This window comes from Stenella coeruleoalba (assembly GCF_951394435.1).
Source record: "Stenella coeruleoalba genome assembly, chromosome: 3".
Classification (NCBI taxonomy): domain Eukaryota; kingdom Metazoa; phylum Chordata; class Mammalia; order Artiodactyla; family Delphinidae; genus Stenella; species Stenella coeruleoalba.
This window is the reverse complement of record NC_137148.1, coordinates 11,816,689-11,837,434: the sequence shown is the minus strand read 5'-3', so window position 1 is coordinate 11,837,434 and position 20,746 is coordinate 11,816,689. Positions and strand designations below refer to the sequence as shown.

General features: G+C 41.6%; 1 protein-coding gene across 1 annotated transcript in view; it reads left to right on the top strand.

Annotated features, from left to right (window-relative positions):
- Nucleotides 1-20,746, top strand: part of DNAH5 (dynein axonemal heavy chain 5) — a 211,086-nt gene that overhangs the window by 1,397 nt on the left and 188,943 nt on the right. The window contains exons 2-9 of the mRNA XM_079918021.1: nt 621-705; nt 2,975-3,135; nt 12,861-13,082; nt 14,897-15,034; nt 16,045-16,221; nt 17,171-17,284; nt 18,009-18,116; nt 20,492-20,614. Coding sequence (XP_079774147.1) covers nt 669-705; nt 2,975-3,135; nt 12,861-13,082; nt 14,897-15,034; nt 16,045-16,221; nt 17,171-17,284; nt 18,009-18,116; nt 20,492-20,614 — 1,080 coding nt within the window. The 5' untranslated portion in view covers nt 621-668. The remainder of the gene's footprint in view (nt 1-620; nt 706-2,974; nt 3,136-12,860; nt 13,083-14,896; nt 15,035-16,044; nt 16,222-17,170; nt 17,285-18,008; nt 18,117-20,491; nt 20,615-20,746) is intronic.

Sequence of the window (20,746 nt, the reverse complement as noted above, 5' to 3'; positions counted from 1 at the left end):
GCCGTATTCAGGACCCAGAAATGTCAGGACCCGGGAGGCTTAAAGACAACATCCTGTATCAGGCTTACTGAGCCAGAGGGTGGGGAGAGGGCGGGGAGGGAGGGTTTTTTTCGTTTTTTTTTTTTTCGGTACCCGGGCCTCTCACTGTTGTGGCCTCTCCCGTTGCGGAGCACAGGCTCCGGACGCGCAGGCTCAGCGGCCATGGCTCACGGGCCCAGCCACTCCGCGGCATGTGGGATCTTCCCGGACCGGAGCACGAACCCGTGTCCCCTGCATCGGCAGGCGGACTCCCAACCACTGCGCCACCAGGGAAGCCCGACACTCATCTCTATTTATATCTGCCTTTAACAGCTCAGCACTTTAGGAAATCAGCCAATATGGAGAGACAGTCTTTTCAAATGTGTGTATGCCACAAATATTTTTATGATTAATCAACGCACTTCTGTGAATTTAGTCTTTACTGTGGTAAGATATTTAGTCTTTCATGGTTTTATGTTAAAAAGATATGATCCTTTCTATATGGTTTGCTGAAGTCCTATGCAGCTAAGAAAGATGATAGTAACTGCTGATTTAAACGTGGTTTCTGATTCAGTCATTACTTTGCCTTTCCTTTTTCCCAGATTGAAAGAATCGATCAGCTTTTTGCTGGTGGAGGTCTTCGTCACCTCATGTTTTACTATCAGGATGTGGAGGTAGCGGAAACAGGTATTTGAATTTGATGTGACATAACCCAGAAATGTGTTGTTAGATTGATCCAAGTATGGCATGAAGCAGGAGGCCACTGGGAGCACTGACCACTTTTACCTTGGCGGGTGGGACGAGTGGGGAGTGGTGAGGTGTGGTGGGTGAAGCCCAATGGAACAGGTTCTGTTTTCACCCCAAGCAAAGGACAAATGGTAGTGGGTATGTAGCCTGGTTGTTCTAACTTTATTTGGGATATTTTGTTTTCCTTTTCAGGCTGTGCTGGCGACTGGAGAATAATAAAATGATCTACATTTTGAGACTTCCCTTCCTTACATGTTAGTGCATTCTGTGCAGTTATGTTCTAGAACTTCTTTTGGGCATCTGCTTCCTTTCTATTTCTTTTTAGCATAGGAATTGTTGCCAGTAACAGTAGGTTTTTAGTTAAATATCATATCATGTTCATTTTCTGCTGACTGTGATTCAAAGGAATAATATTGAATGACAAGTGTAGCCATTTTCACTTAAGAAAAACTTGCAAATCTTCATGTGGGTTCAACTGGCATATCCCATTCTACTTTTATGTGAATTAATGCACTTTTAAAGCCAAACTAGGGACATAAACAAATATATTATGATTATATTAAAATCATATTTAGGGTCAATCCCTTTATGACCTCTTGGAAGAAAAGGAAAATAGTTATCACTCTTGACATACAGTGTGACCATGGTTTTTGTTTAAAAACTGAGGAAATTATGCACGCATAAATGCCCGGCATTTTTCCCAAATTATCTGTTTTATGTTTTGTGGTCAGAAAGGGCACTACATTTTGAGTGAAAAAATCAGAAGAAAAAAATTTTAAATTATATCCCAGATTGCAAAACATAAGCTCAGGTGAATAAGTTCACCCGTGAACGACACTGGGTGAAGCTGGCCTTTGTGTGTCAGTCTTACATTGAGTAAGAAAGATTCATGGACGTAAACGCAAATGCAAGCTTGTTCTTGTTTCCCACTCTCCCTTTAAACCTTTTCGGTAGGAGTACCTTTTTTTCTGACCTTGAATTGAAATCCAGACAACCCCATGAAGTTTTCTAGATATTCTTAGATAAGAAAAGTGCCCGTGGTTGTTTCCAATTACAAACACAGTCTCAATTCAGAAGCTAAAAATATCCAGTTGATCAAAACTAGTCGATCTAAAGTTAAATCTTCTCTACTCTTGGCCCTCCCCCTTCCTTCCATCCCCCAACATCCTTGCAGCAGGGCCCTCTGAAGGTCAGTGTTTGCAGTGGTGGAGGAGCCCGTGGGTCTCCTTTTCTCCCTCAACTTCTCCTTCCACCCCTTGCCCAATCATGTTAATCATAGTTTCTGACTGAGTCAGGCTTGAAGCAGGGCAGAGATTACAGCTAAGAGGTAGCGGCCAAGGTTTTACTTGACTGACATCTGTCGTGAGCTGACTGGCCTGGCGTTCTCTGGGCCTTGCTCAGATGGGAAGACTGAGGCACAGAAAGATTAAGTAACTTGCTCCAGGTCACGTGGCTCGGAAGCTCAGCCCGAGATGGAAACCCCGGGAGACTGACTGCAGAGCCCACGTCACCCATCCCTATGCCGTCCTACCGCTACAGCAGCCTCCTGACTCTAGCGATACTGCAGGGCCAGCTGGACCAGGACAGCAGGAGGTAGACATTCTGGAGTTCTGTAGTCAGAACAGGTTTTTGATGTCGGCTCTGTTGGTGTGTGACTTGGCGCGGGTCACCGCTGCTCTCAGGGTTGTAGGGAGCTTTAATAATGTAGACACGGTGCCAAGCAGAGGGCCTCACACAGGACACACGCCAATAGATGCTGTCTCCTTCCTCACCCTTTCTCCCATGAATGATGACTTTTGTAGCTCCAGCAAGAAGCTGCTCTGGACCAAACTGTCTTACTCCGGTTTCTCCCATTCCGGTTTTTGCCTGGGGCAGCAGTTTTGAAATGAACTGTGGTCTGCAGTCGAGCAGATCCTTTTATTTACTTATTTATTTATTTTATTGACATATAATTGACTTACAATATTAGATTAGTTTCAGGTGTACAGTGCAGGGATTCGATATTTTTGTCCATCGTAAAATGATCACCATGATAAAGAAGATCCTTTTAGGATCCCTTTAGGCCTCAGGCTCGAGGTTGTCCAAGAGGTGGAACTTCTAGGGCACGTGGCTGAGTCAACATATCAATATTTTAACAAGGAAACTTCATTCTAAGAGGCGACCACATGGAAATAGTATTCGTAAAACTAAAATTCTTTTGCATTTGTAGGGCAACTTGGCTCTCCAGGAGGAATAAATCGTATTTCTGGAAAGATTAAAAAACCTAAGGTGTTCGTGACGGAGGGAAAAGATGTTGCTCTTACGGGGGTTTGTGTGTTCTTCATCAGGACCAACCCTTCCAGACCCATCACCCCTGAGAACATTCATCAGGTAAGAGGCAACAGCAATGCTTTATCCCAAATTACCAAAAATCACATAAATTCTACCAAAATATCCCTTCCCATGGAAACAACCATCATATTAAGTATTTAAAATTACTTTCAAAGAAATATTTTAGAAGCACTAAAAGCGAGCAGTTAAGAGGACAGTTCCTTAAAATCTGTTGAGTAAGAGGACTTAATATTCAATTTATTAACAAAAATTGATATAACATTGTATCTGTGAGTGTGTGTGAAACAGTGAGGTCTTTCCTTTTAAAAACAATTCCTCTACATCATTTACTTAATGGCATATTTCTTACATTTAAAATAACATTTATTACAGCGGATACACCCTTGAACAGCACAGGTTTGAATTGTGTGGGTCCATTTATACATGGATTTTTTTCAGTAGTAAATACTACCGTACTATATGGTCCACGGCTGAATCTGAGGATGCGAAACCAGGGATAAGAAACTGCGGATATGGAGGGCTGGCTCTACGTTACACCCAGATTTTCCAACTGCTTGTAGGGTGGGAGCCCGTAACCCCAGCATTACTCAAGGGTCTTCTGTATAACTTTATTTTTTTTTTGCAAAATAAAATGCGTCTGTACAAGTCTCCCCTTCCTTCAATGGGTGCATTAGCTGCTTGGAGCAAATAAACTGGTAAACATCTGGTATTCTACTTATTTCTGCTTTTATTTTTATTTATTTTAAAATCTTTTTAAAAAATTATTTATTTATTTATTTATTTATTTTGGTGCGTCGGGTCTTCGTTGCTGGGCACGGGCTTTCTCCAGTTGCAGTGAGCGGGGGCTACTCTTCGTTGTGCTGCACAGGCTCTAGGCGCGTGGGCTTCAGTAGTTGTGGCTCATGGGCTCAATAGTTGTGGTGCACGGGCTTAGTTGCTCCGCGGCATGTGAGATCTTCCTGGACCAGGGATTGAACCCATGTCCCCTGTATTGGCAGGCGGATTCTTAACCACTGTGCCACCAGGGAAGTCCCTATGCTTTTTTTTAAAAATTTATTTATTTGGCTGTGCTGGGTCTTAGTCGTGGCATGCGGGATCTTTAGTTGCAGCATGGATGTGGGATCTAATTCCTGACCAGGGATCGAACCTAGGATCCCTGCATTGGGAGCGCAGAGTCTTAACCACTGGACCATCAGGGAAGTCACCCCATGCTTTTATTTGATGATTGAAATTTAGAAGAGTATAAAGCTTATGTCTTAACTAGGTGTCAAAATAATAATTTACTGGATCAAGAGACAATATACAAACAGACCATCTACCAAAAGACTTTGACCGACAGCCCGCAGCAATCTGCTCAGGAAATCAACCTCCCTTACCTGCAATAAACAACACAGGTAGCCAGACCGCTGTGTCAACCTGGTAGGAAGCCAGCTAGGAAATGAATTAATAACTCCTCTAACAATTGGTCGAAATGGCCAGGACTTGATTCATGACTGCCAGCCTCAATTTTTTTTTTTTTAACATCTTTATTGGGGTATAATTGCTTTACAATGGTGTGTTAGTTTCTGCTTTATAACAAAGTGAATCAGTCATACATAAACATATGTTCCCATATGTCTTCCCTCTTGCGTCTCCCTCCCTCCCACCCTCCCTATCCCACCCCTCCAGGCTGTCACAAAGCACCGAGCCAATATCCCTGTGCCATGCGGCTGCTTCCCACTAGCTATCTACCTTACTACATTTGTTAGCGTGTATATGCCCATGACTCTCTCTCGCCCTGTCACAGCTCACCCTTCCCCCTCCCCATAACCTCAAGTCCGTTCTCTAGGAGGTCTGTGTCTTTATTCCTGCTTTACCCCTAGGTTCTTCATGACATTTTTTTTCTTAAATTCCATATATATGTGTTAGCCTACGGTATTTGTCTTTTTCTTTCTGACTTACTTCACTCTGTATGACAGACTCTAGGTCTATCCACCTCATTACAAATAGCTCAATTTCGTTTCTTTTTATGGCTGAGTAATATTCCATTGTATATATGTGCCACATCTTCTTTATCCATTCATCCGATGATGGGCACTTAGGTTGTTTCCATCTCCAGGCTATTGTAAATAGAGCTGCAATGAACATTTTGGTACATGACTCTTTTTGAATTTTGGTTTTCTCAGGGTATATGCCCAGTAGTGGGATTGCTGGGTCATATGGTAGTTCTATTTGTAGTTTTTTAAGGAACCTCCATACTGTTCTCCATAGTGGCTGAACCAATTCACATTCCCACCAGCAGTGCAAGAGTGTTCCCTTTTCTCCACACCCTCTCCAGCATTTATTGTTTCTAGATTTTTTGATGATGGCCATTCTGACCGGTGTGAGATGATATCTCATTGTAGTTTTGATTTGCATTTCTCTAATGATTAATGATGTTGAGCATTCTTTCATGTGTTTGTTGGCAGTCTGTATATCTTCTTTGGAGAAATGTCTATTTAGGTCTTCTGCCCATTTTTGGATTGGGTTGTTTGTTTTCTTGTTATTGAGCTGCATGAGCTGCTTGTAAATTTTGGAGATTATTCCTTTGTCGGTTGCTTTATTTGCAAATATTTTCTCCCATTCTGAGGGTTGTCTTTTGATCTTGTTTATGGTTTCCTTTGCTGTGCAAAAGCTTTGAAGTTTCATTAGGTCCCATTTTTGTTTTTATTTCCATTACTCTAGGAGGTGGGTCAGAAAGGATCTTGCTGTGATTTATGTCATAGAGTGTTCTGCCTATGTTTTCCTCTAAGAGTTTGATAGTTTCTGGCCTTACATTTAGGTCTTTAATCCATTTTGAGCTTATTTTTGTGTATGGTGTTAGGGAGTGATCTAATCTCATACTTTTACATGTACCTGTCCAGTTTTCCCAGCACCACTTATTGAAGAGGCTGTCCTTTCTCCACTGTACATTACTGCCACCTTTATCAAAGATAAGGTGTCCATATGTGCATGGGTTTATCTCTGGGCTTTCTATCCTGTTCCATTGATCTATCTTTCTGTTTTTGTGCCAGTACCATACCGTCTTGATAACTGTAGCTTTGTAGTATAGTCTGAAGTCAGGGAGCCTGATTCCTCCAGTTCCTTCTTTCGTTCTCAAGATTGCTTTGGCTAGTCGGGGTCTTTTGTGTTTCCATACAAATTGCAAAATTTTTTGTTCTAGTTCTGTGAAAAATGCCAGTGGTAGTTTGATAGGGATTGCATTGAATCTATAGATTGCTTTGGGTAGTAGAGTCATTTTCACAATGTTGATTCTTCCAATCCAAAAACATGGTATATCTCTCCATCTATTTGTATCATCTTTAATTTCTTTCATCAGTGTCTTATAATTTTCTGCATACAGGTCTTTTGTCTCCTTAGGTAGGTTTATTCCTAGATATTTTATTCTTTTTGTTGCAATGGTAAATGGGAGTGTTTTCTTGATTTCACTTTCAGATTTTTCATCATTAGTATATAGGAATGCCCGAGATTTCTGTGCATTAATTTTGTATCCTGCCACTTTACCAAATTCATTGATTAGCTCTAGTAGTCTTCTGGTAGCATCTTTAGGGTTCTCTATGTATAGGATCATGTCATCTGCAAACAGTGACAGCTTTACTTCTTCTTTTCCGATTTGGATTCCTTTTATTTCCTTTTCTTCTCTGATTGCTGTGGCTAAAACTTCCAAAACTATGTTGAATAAGAGTGGTGAGAGTGGGCAACCTTGTCTTGTTCCTGATCTTAGTGGAAATGCTTTCAGTTTTTCACCATTGAGGATGATGTTTGCTGTGGGCTTGTCATATATGGCCTTTATTATGTTGAGGAAAGTTCCCTCTATGCCTACTTTCTGCAGGGTTTTTATCATAAATGGGTGTTGAATTTTGTCAAAAGCTTTCTCTGCATCTATTGAGATGATCATATGGTTTTTCTCCTTCAATTTGTTAATATGGTTTATCACATTGATAGATTTGCGTATATTGAAGAATCCTTGCATTCCTGGAATAAACCCCACTTGATCATGGTGTATGATCCTTTTAATGTGCTGTTGGATTCTGTTTGCTAGTATTTTGTTGAGGATTTTTGCATCTATGTTCATCAGTGATATTGGCCTGTAGTTTTCTTTCTTTGTGACATCCTTGTCTGGTTTTGGTATCAAGGTGATGGTGGCCTCGTAGAAGGAGTTTGGGAGTGTTCCTCCCTCTGCTATATTTTGGAAGAGTTTGAGAAGGATAGGTGTTAGCTCTTCTCTAAATGTTTGATAGAATTCGCCTGTGAAGCCATCTGGTCCTGGACTTTTCTTTGTTGGAAGATATTTAATCACAGTTTCAATTTCAGTGCTTGTGATTGGTGTGTTCATATTTTCTATTTCTTCCTGATTCAGTCTTGGCAGGTTGTGCATTTCTAAGAATTTGTCCATTCCTTCCAGATTGTCCATTTTATTGGCATAGAGTTGCTTGTAGTAATCTCTCATGATCTCTTTTATTTCTGCAGTGTCAGTTGTTACCTCTCCTTTTTCATTTCTAATTCTATTGATTTGAGTCTTCTCCCTTTTTTTCTTGATGAGTCTGGCTAGTGGTTTATCTATTTTGTTTATCTTCTCAAAGAACCAGCTTTTAGTTTTATTGATCTTTGCTATTGTTTCCTTCATTTCTTTTTCATTTATTTCTGATCTGATTTTTATGATTTCTTTCCTTCTGCTAGCTTTGGGGTTTTTTTGTTCTTCTTTCTCTAATTGCTTGAGGTGCAAGGTTAGGTTGTTTATTCGAGATGTTTCCTGCTTCTTAAGGTGGGCTTGTATTGCTATAAACTTCCCCCTTAGAACTGCTTTTGCTGCATCCCACAGGTTTTGGGTCGTTGTGTCTCCATTGTCATTTGTTTCTAGGTATTTTTTGATTTCCTCTTTGATTTCTTCAGTGATCACTTCGTTATTAAGTAGTGTATTGTTTAGCCTCCATATGTTTGTATTTTTTACAGACCTTTTCCTGTAATTGGTATCTAGTCTCATGGCGTTGTGGTCAGAAAAGATACTTGATACAATTTCAATTTTCTTAAATTTACCAAGGCTTGATTTGTGACCTAAGATATGATCTATCCTGGAGAATGTTCCATGAGCACTTGAGAAAAATGTGTATTCTGTTGTTTTTGGATGGAGTGTCCTATAAATATCAATTAAGTCCATCTTGTTTAATGTATCAATTAAAGCTTGTGTTTCCTTATTTATTTTCATTTTGGATGATCTGTCCATGGGTGAAAGTGGGATGTTTAAGTCCCCTACCATGAATGTGTTACTGTCGATTTCCCCTTTTATGGCTGTTAGTATTTGCCTTATGTATTGAGGTGCTCCTATGTTGGGTGCATAAATATTTACAATTGTTATATCTTCTTCTTGGATCGATCCCTTGATCATTATGTAGTGTCCTTCTTTGTCTCTTTTAATAGTCCTTATTTTAAAGTCTATTTTGTCTGATATGAGAATTGCTACTCCAGCTTTCTTTTGGTTTCCATTTGCATGGAATATCTTTTTCCATCCCCTTACTTTCAGTCTGTATGTGTCTCTAGGTCTGAAGTGGGTCTCTTGTAGACAGCATATATAAGGGTCTTGTTTTTGTATCCATTCAGCTAATCTGTGTCTTTTGGTGGGAGCATTTAGTCCATTTACATTTAAGGTAATTATCGATATGTATGTTCCTATTCCCATTTTCTAAACTGTTTTGGGTTCGTTATTATAGGTCTTTTCCTTCTTTTGTGTTTCTTGCCTAGAGAAGATCCTTTAGCATTTGTTGTAAAGCTGGTTTGGTGGTGCTGAACTCTCTCAGCTTTTGCTTGTCTGTAAAGGTTTTAATTTCTCCATCAAATCTGAATGAGATCCTTGCTGGGTAGAGTAGTCTTGGCTGCAGGTTTTTCTCCTTCATCACTTTCAGTATGTCCTGCCACTCCCTTCTGGCTTGTAGGGTTTCTGCTGAGAGATCAGCTGTTAACCTTATGGGGATTCCCTTATGTGTTATTTGTTGTTTTTCCCTTGCTGCTTTTAATATGCTTTCTTTGTATTTAATTTTTGAAAGTTTGATTAATATGTGCCTTGGCGTATTTCTCCTTGTATTTATCCTGTATGGGACTCTCTGTGCTTCCTGGACTTGATTAACTATTTCCTTTCCCATATTAGGGAAGTTTTCAACTATAATCTCTTCAAATATTTTCTCAGTCCCTTTCTTTTTCTCTTCTTCTTCTGGAACCCCTATAATTCGAATGTTGGTGCGTTTAATGTTGTCCCAGAGGTCTCTGAGACTGTCCTCAGTTCTTTTCATTCTTTTTTCTTTATTCTGCTCTGCAGTAGTTATTTCCACTATTTTATCTTCCAGGTCACTTATCCGTTCTTCTGCCTCAGTTATTCTGCTATTGATCCCATCTAGAGTACTTTTAATTTCATTTATTGTGTTGTTCATCGTTGCTTGTTTCATCTTTAGTTCTTCTAGGTCCTTGTTAACTGATTCTTGCATTTTGTCCAATCTATTGTCCATTCTATCTCCAAGATTTCGGATCAACCTTACTATCATTATTCTGAATTCTTTTTCAGGTAGACTGCCTATTTCCTCTTCATTTGTTAGGTCTGGTGCATTTTTATCTTGCTCCTTTATCTGCTGTGTGTTTTTCTGTCTTCTCATTTTGCTTATCTTACTGTGTTTGGGGTCTCCTTTTTGCAGGCTGCAGGTTCGTAGTTCCTCCTGTTTTTGATGTCTGTCTCCAGTGGCTAAGGTTGGTTCAGTGGGTTGTGTAGGCTTCCTGGTGGAGGGGACTAGTGCCTGTGTTGTGGTGGATGAGGCTGGATCTTGTCTCTCTAGTGGGCAGGTTCACGTCTGGTGGTGTGTTTTGGGGTGTCTGTGGCCTTATTATGATTTTAGGCAGCCTCTCTGCTAATGGGTGGGGTTGTGTTCCTGTTTTGCTAGTTGTTTGGCATAGGTTTTCCAGCACTGTGGCTTGCTGGTCGTTGAGTGAAGCTGGGTGCTGGTGTTAAGATGGAGGTCTCTGGGAGATTTTCGCCGTTTGATATTATGTGGAGCTGGGAGGTCTCTTGTTGACCAGTGTCCTGAAGTTGGCTCTCCTACCTCAGAGGCAGAGCCCTGCCTCCTGGCTGGAGCACCAAAAGCTTTTCATCCACACGGCTCAGGATAAAAGGGAGAAAAAGTAGAGGGAATTAGTAGAAGTATGAGGAAAGAAAGAAGGAAAGGAGGGTAGGAAGGAAGGAAGAAAGAAAGAAGCAAAGAAGAAAAGAAGGCAAGAAGGAAAGAAAGGAGGGAGGGAGGGGGGAGGAAGGAAGGAAGGAGGGAAAGAAGGAAAAAGGACAGAAAGAAAGAAGATACAGTAAATATAAAATAAAGTATAATAAAGTTATTGAATTAAAAAATTCTTATTTAAAAAAAAAAGGGACGGATAGAACCTTAGGACAAATGTTGGAAGCAAAGCTATACAGACAAAATCTTACACAGAAGCATACACATACACCCTCACTAAAAGAGGTAAATGGGGAAAAATCATAAATCTTGCTGTCAGAGACCACCTCCTCAATTTGGGATGATTCGTTGTCTAAAGGAGGGAAGGAAGGAAGGAAAGAAAGAAAGAAAGAACGAAGGTAAAGTATAATAACGTTATTAAAATTAATTATTAAGAAAAAAAATTTAAAAAAAAACCATGGACGGATAGAACCCTAGGACAAATGGTGGAAGCAAGACTATACAGACAAGATCTCACGCAGAAGCATACACATGCACACTCACAAAGAGAGGAAAAGGGAAAGAATCATAGATCTTGCTCCTAAAGTCCACTTCCTTAATTTGGGATGATTGGTTGTCTATTCAGGTATTCCACAGATGCAGGGTATATCAAGTTGATTGTGGAGCTTTAATCCGCTGCTTCTGAGGCTGCTGGGAGAGATCTCCCCTTCTCCTCCTTGCTCTCACAGCTCCCAGGGCTCAGCTTTGGATTTGGCCCTGCCACTGCGTGTAGGTCTCTGGAGGGCGTCTGTTTTTTGCTCAGACAGGATGGGGTTAAAAGAGCCGGTGATTCGGGCGCTCTGGCGCACTCAGGCCGGCGGGGAGGGAGGGGCACAGAGTGCGGGGCGGGCCTGCGGTGGCAAAGGCCGGCGTGACTTTGCACCAGCCTGAGGCGCGCTGTGCGTTCTCCCAGGGAAGTTGTCCCTGGATCCCGGGAACCTGGCAGTGGCGGGCTGCACAGGCTCCGCGGAAGAGGGGTGTGGAGAGTGACCTGTGCTCGCACACAGGCCCCTTGGAGGCGGCAGCAGCAGCCTTAACATCTCCCGCCCGCCTCTGGGGTCCGCGCTTTTAGTCGCGGCTTGCGCCCGTCTCTGGATTCCGCGCTTTCAGCCGCGGCTCGCGCCCGTCTCTGGGGTTCGCGCTTTTAGCCGCGGCTCGCGCCCGTCTCTGGAGTTCCTTTAAGCAGCACTCTTAAACCCCTATCCTCACGCCCCAGGAAACAAAGAGGGAAGAAAAAGTCTCCTGCCTCTTCGGCAGGTGCAGACTTTTCCCCGGACTCCCTCCCGGCCAGCCGAGGCGCACTAACCCCTTCAGGCTCTGTTCAAGCCGCCAACCCCAGTCCTCTCCCTGCGCTCCGTCGGAAGCCGAAACCCGAGCCTCAGAGCCTCAGCTCGCAGCCCCGCCCGCCCCGGCGGGGGAGCAGACAAGCCTCTCGGGCTGGTGAGTGCGGGTCGGCACCGATCCTCTGTGCGGGAATCTCCCCGCTTTGCCCTCCGCACCCGTTGCTGTGCACTCCTCCGCGGCTTCGAAGCTCCCCGCTCCGCCTCCCGCAGTCTCCGCCCGCGAAGGGGCTTCCTAGTGTGTGGAAACTTTTCCTCCTTCACAGCTGCCTCCCACTGGTGCAGGTGCCGTCCCTATTCTTTTGTCTCTGTTTTTTCTTTTTTTCTTTTGCCCTACCCAGGTACGTGGGGAGTTTCTTGCCTTTTGGGAGGTCTGAGGTCTTCTGCCAGCCTTCAGTAGGTGTTCTGTAGGAGTTGTTCCACGTGTAGATGTATTTCTGGTGTATCTGTGGGGAGGAAGGTGATCTCCGCGTCTTACTCTTCCGCCATCTTCCGCCTTCCCCCTCCACTCTACTCTTGAGCAAAGTTTTTTGATTGTTGTATTTTTCAGTTCTACTGTTCTCATTTGTTTTTATTCTTATAACTTATAGTTCTTTGTTTACATTTTCTATTTTTCCCATTTCTTCTCCGGAGGGATCGAATCAGCGCATGTCCCCGGCGCCGGCTGACCCGGGGCCGCAGTGCCGCCGCGCCGGGTCTGTGCGTGGTCAGCTCGGCCGGCCCCCACCACACCCCCAGCCTCAATTTTTGTCTGTACTTTCAACACACTTCCTTGGGGCCAACCAGAGAAGGCCAAGTGTGCACCCTTAAGCAATCACACAGGGTGCCCTGCTTCTAGTGAGCCCACCTTCAGCTTCCCCAGGCCAACAACCTCCCCTCAGAGCCCACCTGAGCCTCCCTTTTCTCCACTAGGAAGCTTTCCCACTCCTCTGCCTGCTTTTGAGTCTCTGCTGAAATGCAAGTGATGGTGGCCGACTCCCTTGCTATTGCAAGGAATCAATTCTTGCTCTGAATAAACAGCCTTTGCTTTTCTCATTTGGTTGGTCTTCATTTATTCCCATAGGATATTTGGTTAATGAACACCATCAGAAATGACTCAGTAGCTAGGTTGCAGTTGAAGATAATTTTTACCATGAAGGTTTTCCCGATTGTTTTGCAGGAGGTGAACTTCAACATGCTTGACACTGCAGACGGGGGTTTGCTCAACAGTGTGAGACGTCTGCTGTCGGACATCTTCATTCCTGCTCTCAGGGCCACAAGCCACGGCTGGGGTGAGCTCGAGGGCCTTCCGGAAGCCTCCAGCCTTCAGCAGGAGTTCCTGGGCTCCCTGGAAGGCTTCGTGAGTGTCCTGGTCAGTGCACAGGAGAGTTTGAAGGAGAAGGTAAGAACAAACATGTTATTCCTTCAAACATTATCTTATGGTGAACAAATCAATATGTAAGTGTGTAATACTTCTCTTAGAGGGCCTTGATTCCACTACTTGCAAATCTTGAAAATATTTTGTGGGTGTTTTTGTTGCCCCCTGAAGAGGTGGTGGTGACTAGATTTAAATTCCTATAATTTGGAGTGATGAGTGCATTAGGGGTTCCAAAGAAATGTTGGCCGCAATGGAGGATTTTACGCTGTCATGTCAGATGTTGGACTGCAAAGAGAAGAGTATGAAGTGCTTCTGGTATTGCTCTGCAGCCTAGAAGGAAAGGAATTTGGAGCCAGAGTGTGGTGTGTGTGGTGTGTGTGTGTGTGTGTGTGTGTGTGTGTGTGTGTGTGTGTGTGAGGGGGGGTGGTTAGTGATAGCTGTGTGCTGGGGGAAGATGGGGGGGTGATGGTGGGTAGGGATGGGAGGAAGTCTTGAAGAGGAGGGAGAAGGAGAGACGAATTGACATATCTAGAGAGAGTGGGTTGGGTTCTGTGGTCCAGCCAGTGAGCAAAAGGGCCTTTAAGAATCAGTTTGGCATTTTCAGGATTTAGCTTCAATAAAATTTGTGCCACCTACAGTAAACCTGTGTTAGTGATTACCTGGGGTAGATGGTGGTGGATACAGAACCGTGATAGATGACAGCCCAGGGCAGGCACGTGTGGGAGATAGAGAAATGGATCCCATTAGACCAATGGCAGTGGAGCGTTCACTACTCTCCAGGGAATACTGAGAACTTTCGGGACCTATTGGGATATTGGCAGGGAGGGATGCTATAGGCCTTTTAAAGGATGTGGGATGGGGGAGTTGACTAAATGTTATCCAGACAGGGGCAGGATGATTCCAGCTAACATCTGAGCTCTATTTGCAATTAACTATGATGCAGGCCATCCTAAATGCAAGTTGAGCCAAATTAAATAGTTGTTCTACTGAAGAGAGTAGTGTTTTCATATGGTTCCACTTCATACTGCGGTAGAGGTTTTAAAAAATGTGGGATGGAACCTCACACAGGAGACAGGCAGTGCCACTTCATGAAGCCTGGAAGCCTCCCCTGTAAAACCAAGGAGAGGTCCAGGAGGTGTGGCAGACGGAGGGTGCAGTGTCTGTCAGGAGTGAGGAGTGGGGCGCTGAGACCTCAGTTGAGAGACTCACAGGGCCAGGTGCACTCTTACCAGAAGGAAAATGTCCTCATCAAATATTGAGGTGTTTTGGGGTTATGTGTGTTTAAAAATATCCTAGGTTTCTTTGTCAAGTCAAAATGCAACACACCTCTTTTCCTACCCCTCTCCACCCCTCCCTCCTGAAATGAATCTGTGTATTTGCCATTGAACTTGCTAACCATAAGGAAGTTTTTGGATAAGGACATGAACGTCTTTTCCTCTGGTTAGTTTCCAAAAAGAATATGATAGATTAGAATTACCCCTCCCCCCCAGTCAATTTTTTTGAAGGCCCCCCACTTTCTTTGGTTTCATGAGTTGACTACTTAATTTCCAAGTTCCCTATCAATTCTCAAATTCTGTGATATTATGTCTCTCTCTCTCTCTCTAGTTCACTGTTTGGTGTTTTTTTTTTTGACCCAAAATTTGACCTCAGAACCAATCACCTCTACTGGTGTGCTCAATGCAATATGTCTCACTGTGTTTTCAAGGACATTTCTCAGGAAGCAAGATAGTTTAGACTAGAGAGAATCCCCTTAAGATCCTTTTGGATCAGTCAGAAGTGTGTGTGTTTGTGTGTGTTAAAATAGCATCATCTGATTATTTAACTTTCATTTTAATTAGGTGAACCTTCAAAAGTGTGACATATTTGAACTGAAAACCCTGAAGGAACCTGTAGACTACTTGACTCTAGCTAATAACCCTGAGACTTTGGAAAAAATAGAAGGTTGTATGAAAGTATGGATCAAACAAACAGAGCAGGTAATTTTCAGAAACGAAACATCAGAAACTAGCTATCTGAACACTGACTAGTTCAGATGCCATGTTACTGAACCAGCCAGTGGAAGAAGGTATGTCACATCCCATTCCCATTTGCCTAAGTATTTTACCACAAGTCCCTAACAAGGTGACAGGTGCAATGCAATTTTAATTTTTAGTCATTAGTTAAGAGATAGTAAGAATTCTAGGAGATGAAAGTAAATAACTTTATATAACTAAATGACTGTACTTGGCCAGTTTTTTTTCTGAAAGGTGTAAGTTACTTTGAAGAGAATCTCTCTGTAGAAGTACAAGAAGCTTTCTAATTCAGTGTGTCCTCCAAAACAAAGCTCAAGACTTAACCTTAAAAAAAAATATTTTCAGGGCTTCCCTGGTGGTGCAGTGGTTGAGAGTCCGCCTGCCGATGTAGGGGACACGGGTTCGTGCCCCGGTCCGGGAAGATCCCACATGCTGCGGAGCGGCTGGGCCCGTGAGCCATGGCCGCTGAGCCTGCGCGTCTGGAGCCTGTGCTCTGCAATGGGAGAGGCCGCAACAGTCAGAGGCCCGCGTACCGCAAAAAAAAAAAAAAAAAAAAAAATTAAAAATAAATAAATATTTTCAGAAAAGTCCCAAGTGAAGCTGGATGTTACATCAATAAGGAAGCATAATGGAAATTAACCAACTGAAGGCATGAGGGCTTTCCAAGGTTATTGTTCTCTGAGGTTCTAAGTGAATAGCCAAGAAACTTTCTGAGGTCACGTCCTCCGAAAGTTCATGAAAGCTCCTTTAACAAATAGTTTTCCGTTAGAATGAGTCAACTAAATTTTTGTTGAAATTTAAAAAATGGATACATGTTAAGTTAGTAAAAGGCTGTCATTTGAAGCATGCAGATGAATAAAAATATATCACGATTCAGATAGCAGAATTCACTTCTTTCCTTATGTTTTGCTTATGTATAACTTTTATATCTCCAGCCCTACTCACTGGTTCATGGGCCTTCTGTGCACTTGCAGGTCCTTGCCGGAAGCAATCAGCTACGGACGGAAGCGGATGACCTTGGGCCCCGAGCAGAGTTGGAGTACTGGAAAAGAAGACTGTCTAGATTTAACTACCTTCTGGATCAGTGGAAGAGCCCAGATGTGAAGGCTGTGTTGGCAGTGCTTGCTGCTTCCAGGTCGAAACTTCTGAAGGTTGCTTTTCGCTTTACGAAGTGGGAATGAGAATTCTGTATGCATATGTCCTGGGGGAATTAGGAACAGAAAAATGTCATTCTACCTCTATGAAAACGACTTTAAGGTTGGATTATACTGTCCTTTTATAATTTTGGATACTGTGGAAACAGCCTTTGAATGAAAGGTATTTGTTGGCTGGTGTACATGTATGTATGTGTATTATTAGAGGGCATTGCAAGTCATTAAGATGTAACATAATAACACGATTGTATGTATATTATGAATTCAGACCAACGAGGAGTAGTAATAATGAAACCTTACCTTATCTATTTTTTTTTTTTTTTTTTTTAGCACTGGTGTATTTGTTTTATATCCCTGTGTAACAAATTACCCCAACACTTAGCCCCCTGAAACAACAAACATTATCTCATAGTCTGTGGGTCAGGGATTTGGGTGCAGCTTAGCTGGGAGCATCTGACTTGAGATCTAGCCTGAGGCTGCAGTCAGGGTGTTGGCTCATCTGAAGGCCTGACTGGGATTTGCTTCCAAGTTGCTTATGTGATTGTTGTGGGATTCAGTTCCTTGCCGGCTGTGGGCTGGAGGCTCCCTTCCGTTCTTTACCACAGACAATATGGGAGTGAGGTGCAAAATGGATTCAGCAGTCTGTGGAGGAGCAAGGGTGTAGGTTTAAATGGAGGTGCTGCCCTCTTGAGGCTTTGTCCTAGTTATTGAATAGATGTCCTAAGAGAAGGCCTGGAAGAGATACCTTTGAAAATTTTGTCAAAACATTTAAATTGCTCTTCCGTGTGGCAATGCCCCCCACCCCTCTGGATTCAGTTTTATGTGAGATGCATAGGGCAGACTGCAAGTCTGACCCATGGGACTTGTGATGACTTTTAGCAGCTGTTATAGTGGAATTTCCTCTATTAATAATTGCATTAAAATTTCTTCCCTGTACTGTGCTTAGACTTGGCGGGAGATGGATATTCGAATCACTGATGCAGCTAATGAAGCAAAGGACAATGTCAAATATCTGTACACACTTGAGAAATGCTGTGACCCCTTGTACAGTAGTGACCCTGTGAGTTAGAGATTTCTGCCCCCTTGGTGTACTGATGACCCTTTCGCACTAACTGAATTGAGTGTGGAGTTTTGGTTTGTGATTATTACAGTCTGTTGGAAAAGTCTTAGAAACTTCTTTTTATTCTTAAGAAAGTTTTATATATATATATATATATATATATACACTTGTCTATCTACTTCTGTGTCTCTCTCTCTATATCTCTCTCTATATAATATTTATATCATATATCTGTCTGTCTAGCATCTATTTATCTATCCAGATAAGATGGACAGGACATGCGACGTTATATTTTAAAAACATTTATTGCATATTCCATTTCCTATTAAATATTGCAGTTGACATCCTGGACTATACTCAAATAACTGTGGGAAGAGTTATTGGCTCATTCTTTTTCTTCTTCTTTTTTTTAAATTTTAACTTTAGGATGTGCCTGTTTTTATTTATTACAAAATTAACTGTTAACACAACTTCCTTGTCCATAACAGAAAGTTAGTGTTTCTTGCATTGAAACAAAATTTGATTAACTGTGTGTGACTAAATAATAAAAATAAAATTACCCCTCAATATATTCTATTTATGTGGAGTGATAGATAATATTTTAAAAATTTAAATAAAAATCTTTTACCTAAATTTTTTTCTAATGAAGTAGGAAGGATTAGCCTATTGGAATTTTGCTGAGTTTGATATCTGTTTCCCTGAAAACTTTTGTGATGTTTTCCAGATGTCCATGATTGATGCTATTCCTGCACTTATAAATGCAATTAAAATGATCTATAGTATCTCTCATTACTATAACACCTCTGAGAAGATCACGTCTCTGTTTGTAAAGGTAAGTGCATAGCATAGAGTCCATGGTCACTTAGATTTCTTTGCCAATGGTTAATTTTTTTTTTTTTTATAATTAGAAATGACCGTGGGACTTCCCTGGTGGTCCAGTGGTTAAGAATCCGCCTTCCAATGCAGGGGACGCGGGTTTGGTCCCTGGTCAGGGAACTAAGATCCCACATGCTATGGAGCAACTAAGCCTGCATGCTCTAGAGCCCACAGGCCACAACTACCGAGCCTGCATGCCACAACTAGAGAGCAGCCTGCGTGCTACAACTAAGACCCAACACAGCCAAAAATAAATAAATAAATATTAAAAAAAACCATAAATCTTTTTTTTTAAAAAAGAAATTACCACATTGGTGCAATCCAATGTCTATGTACCCTACAATTAAAAAAAAAAAGCTTAATCTCTCAACAGAGAGAGGAGGCTGACTCTAGCAAATCATAAGGCATTATTTCCCAAAGTAATTAATATAATAAATATTGTATTATTTATATATGTATATAAATATATATTTATATTTTTTATATATAATAAAAATGAAAGAAAGATTCTTTTTAGAATTTCTTTCCTTATTTTATTTAGCACATGATTTCTATCTATTGGGTAAATTTTAATTAAGAAAAACTATATTTAACTGGCTATCTTCAGTTTCGTATTTTATGTGCCACTGCTCCAAATTTATTTGATGCCACAGTTGTTTACTTGGTGTTATTAGAACAGTAATCATGGTAATAAGAGCCACTTGCAACGTTCCAGTAATCCATAAAGCAATTATAATGATTCTGCCCAAAACCATAACGATGTTTAAACCTTATGTCCTAACTCATAAGTGTTTATGGTGAGCATTGTTGCTTTTTCCCATTTTTGAACAGTCTCTAAGAAGTAAATGACTTTTTCATTACCAAGGCGAAAGTTTTAAATGTTGTATTAAAATAGAGGCATTTTTGACTCGTCAGGACTGTGTTGTGAATACTAATGCAGTAAGAGGCATGATTCTTCCCAGGAATAGGGACATCCAGCCTTGAGAGCTTGATGGGAAACTTCCTTCTGCTCTCGTACTCAGGAAGAAAGGAGGGGAATCCACAAGACCCTCTTCCAACTTCTTCACACATTAATGTTATGTTGGGGTCGGGAGGGGTATTCCCTGAGAAGAAGACTCAAAAGTCAATTTGTGTTATTACTCCAAGTTTCATGCATTTGCAAGGCTTATTTTGGAACATAATTGTGAAACCACCATTTCTCTCATTTTCAAAAACCTTTCATTATGAAAAATTTGTAGCAGGTACAAAAGGAAAGAGAATTGTATGTATATGTACGTGTCACCCAATCATCAACTATCAACACATGGCCGATTTTGTTGCACCTAACCTTTGCACTGCAAATCCCAGACATCATGTCATTCCATACCTACAGTATAGACCTCTAGTTTTCCTTTTAATTTATTAAAAAATCACCAAAAGAATTCTGAAGTCTTTTTTTTTTTTTTAAGTTTGGAGGGATAAATAAAATGTTGGCAGTTACACACATTATCTTTCCTCTTTCCTCTGTTGCCTTCTGCTTTTGACATTTCTGCTACAGATCATGGTGGCATGAAATGATCAGGGTGGACAATTCGTCTCATGGCACTGGGAAACCGTGAGTTAGATTTTAGAGCAGGCTGCCGAAGAAGGAGACGGGGTGGGGGAAGCTCTTGACAGCTTTTAGGTAGGGAAGTGAATCCCTTCTTGGTTGGTTAAGATGTTCATCCTGCATTCACACAGGGGTCTGAATTGGCAATTTTCTGTAGTGCTTCCAGCTCTGTGATTTTACAAATGACTTTGATAATAGATGTGTAGAACTTAAAAAGTTGAACAGATAGAAGCAGAGGGTAAAATGGTGGTTGCCAGGGTCTGGGGGAGTGTGGGACATGGGGAGATGTGGGTTAAAGGCTACAGACTTTGAGTTATAAGGTGACTGAGTTCTGGGACCTAATGTACAGCATGGTGACTATAGCTGATATTGTATTGTACGCTTGAAAATTGCTAAGAGAGCAGATCTTAAGTTTTCTCAACACACACACACAATGGTAATTATCTGAAGTGTTGGATGTGTTAATACTCGATTTTGCTAATCATTTCATTATGCATATGTGTATCAGGCCTCACATTGCACACCTTAAATATATACAATTTTTGTTCATCAATTATACTTCAGTAAAGCTGGAAAGAAAGAGGGTTAGTGCTTGATCATAGTTGTGATGGAAAAACAATACATCCAAAGATTTATTTACAGATTTTATACTCTGAGAGGTAGGAGAGCTAGGGACCCTTTAGCCCAATTTATGTTTGATGACTGCTTAATGTCCTTGGCATCATTGTATTGGAAAATTCCAGGTGACCAATCAGATGATATCTGCATGTAAAGCCTATATTACCAACAATGGAACTGCTTCGATCTGGAGCCAACCACAGGATGTTGCTGTGGAAAAAATATTATCTGCAATTAAACTGAAGCAGGTAACGGTCAACTTGATAATATATTTAGGTTTTTTATTATTTTTACATTGTTTTTTGCCAATGCACCTTAAATCATTTAGCAGTTATCATATTAGTGGTTGCTAAAAGGAATGGTAATCTTTTACTGTTAAG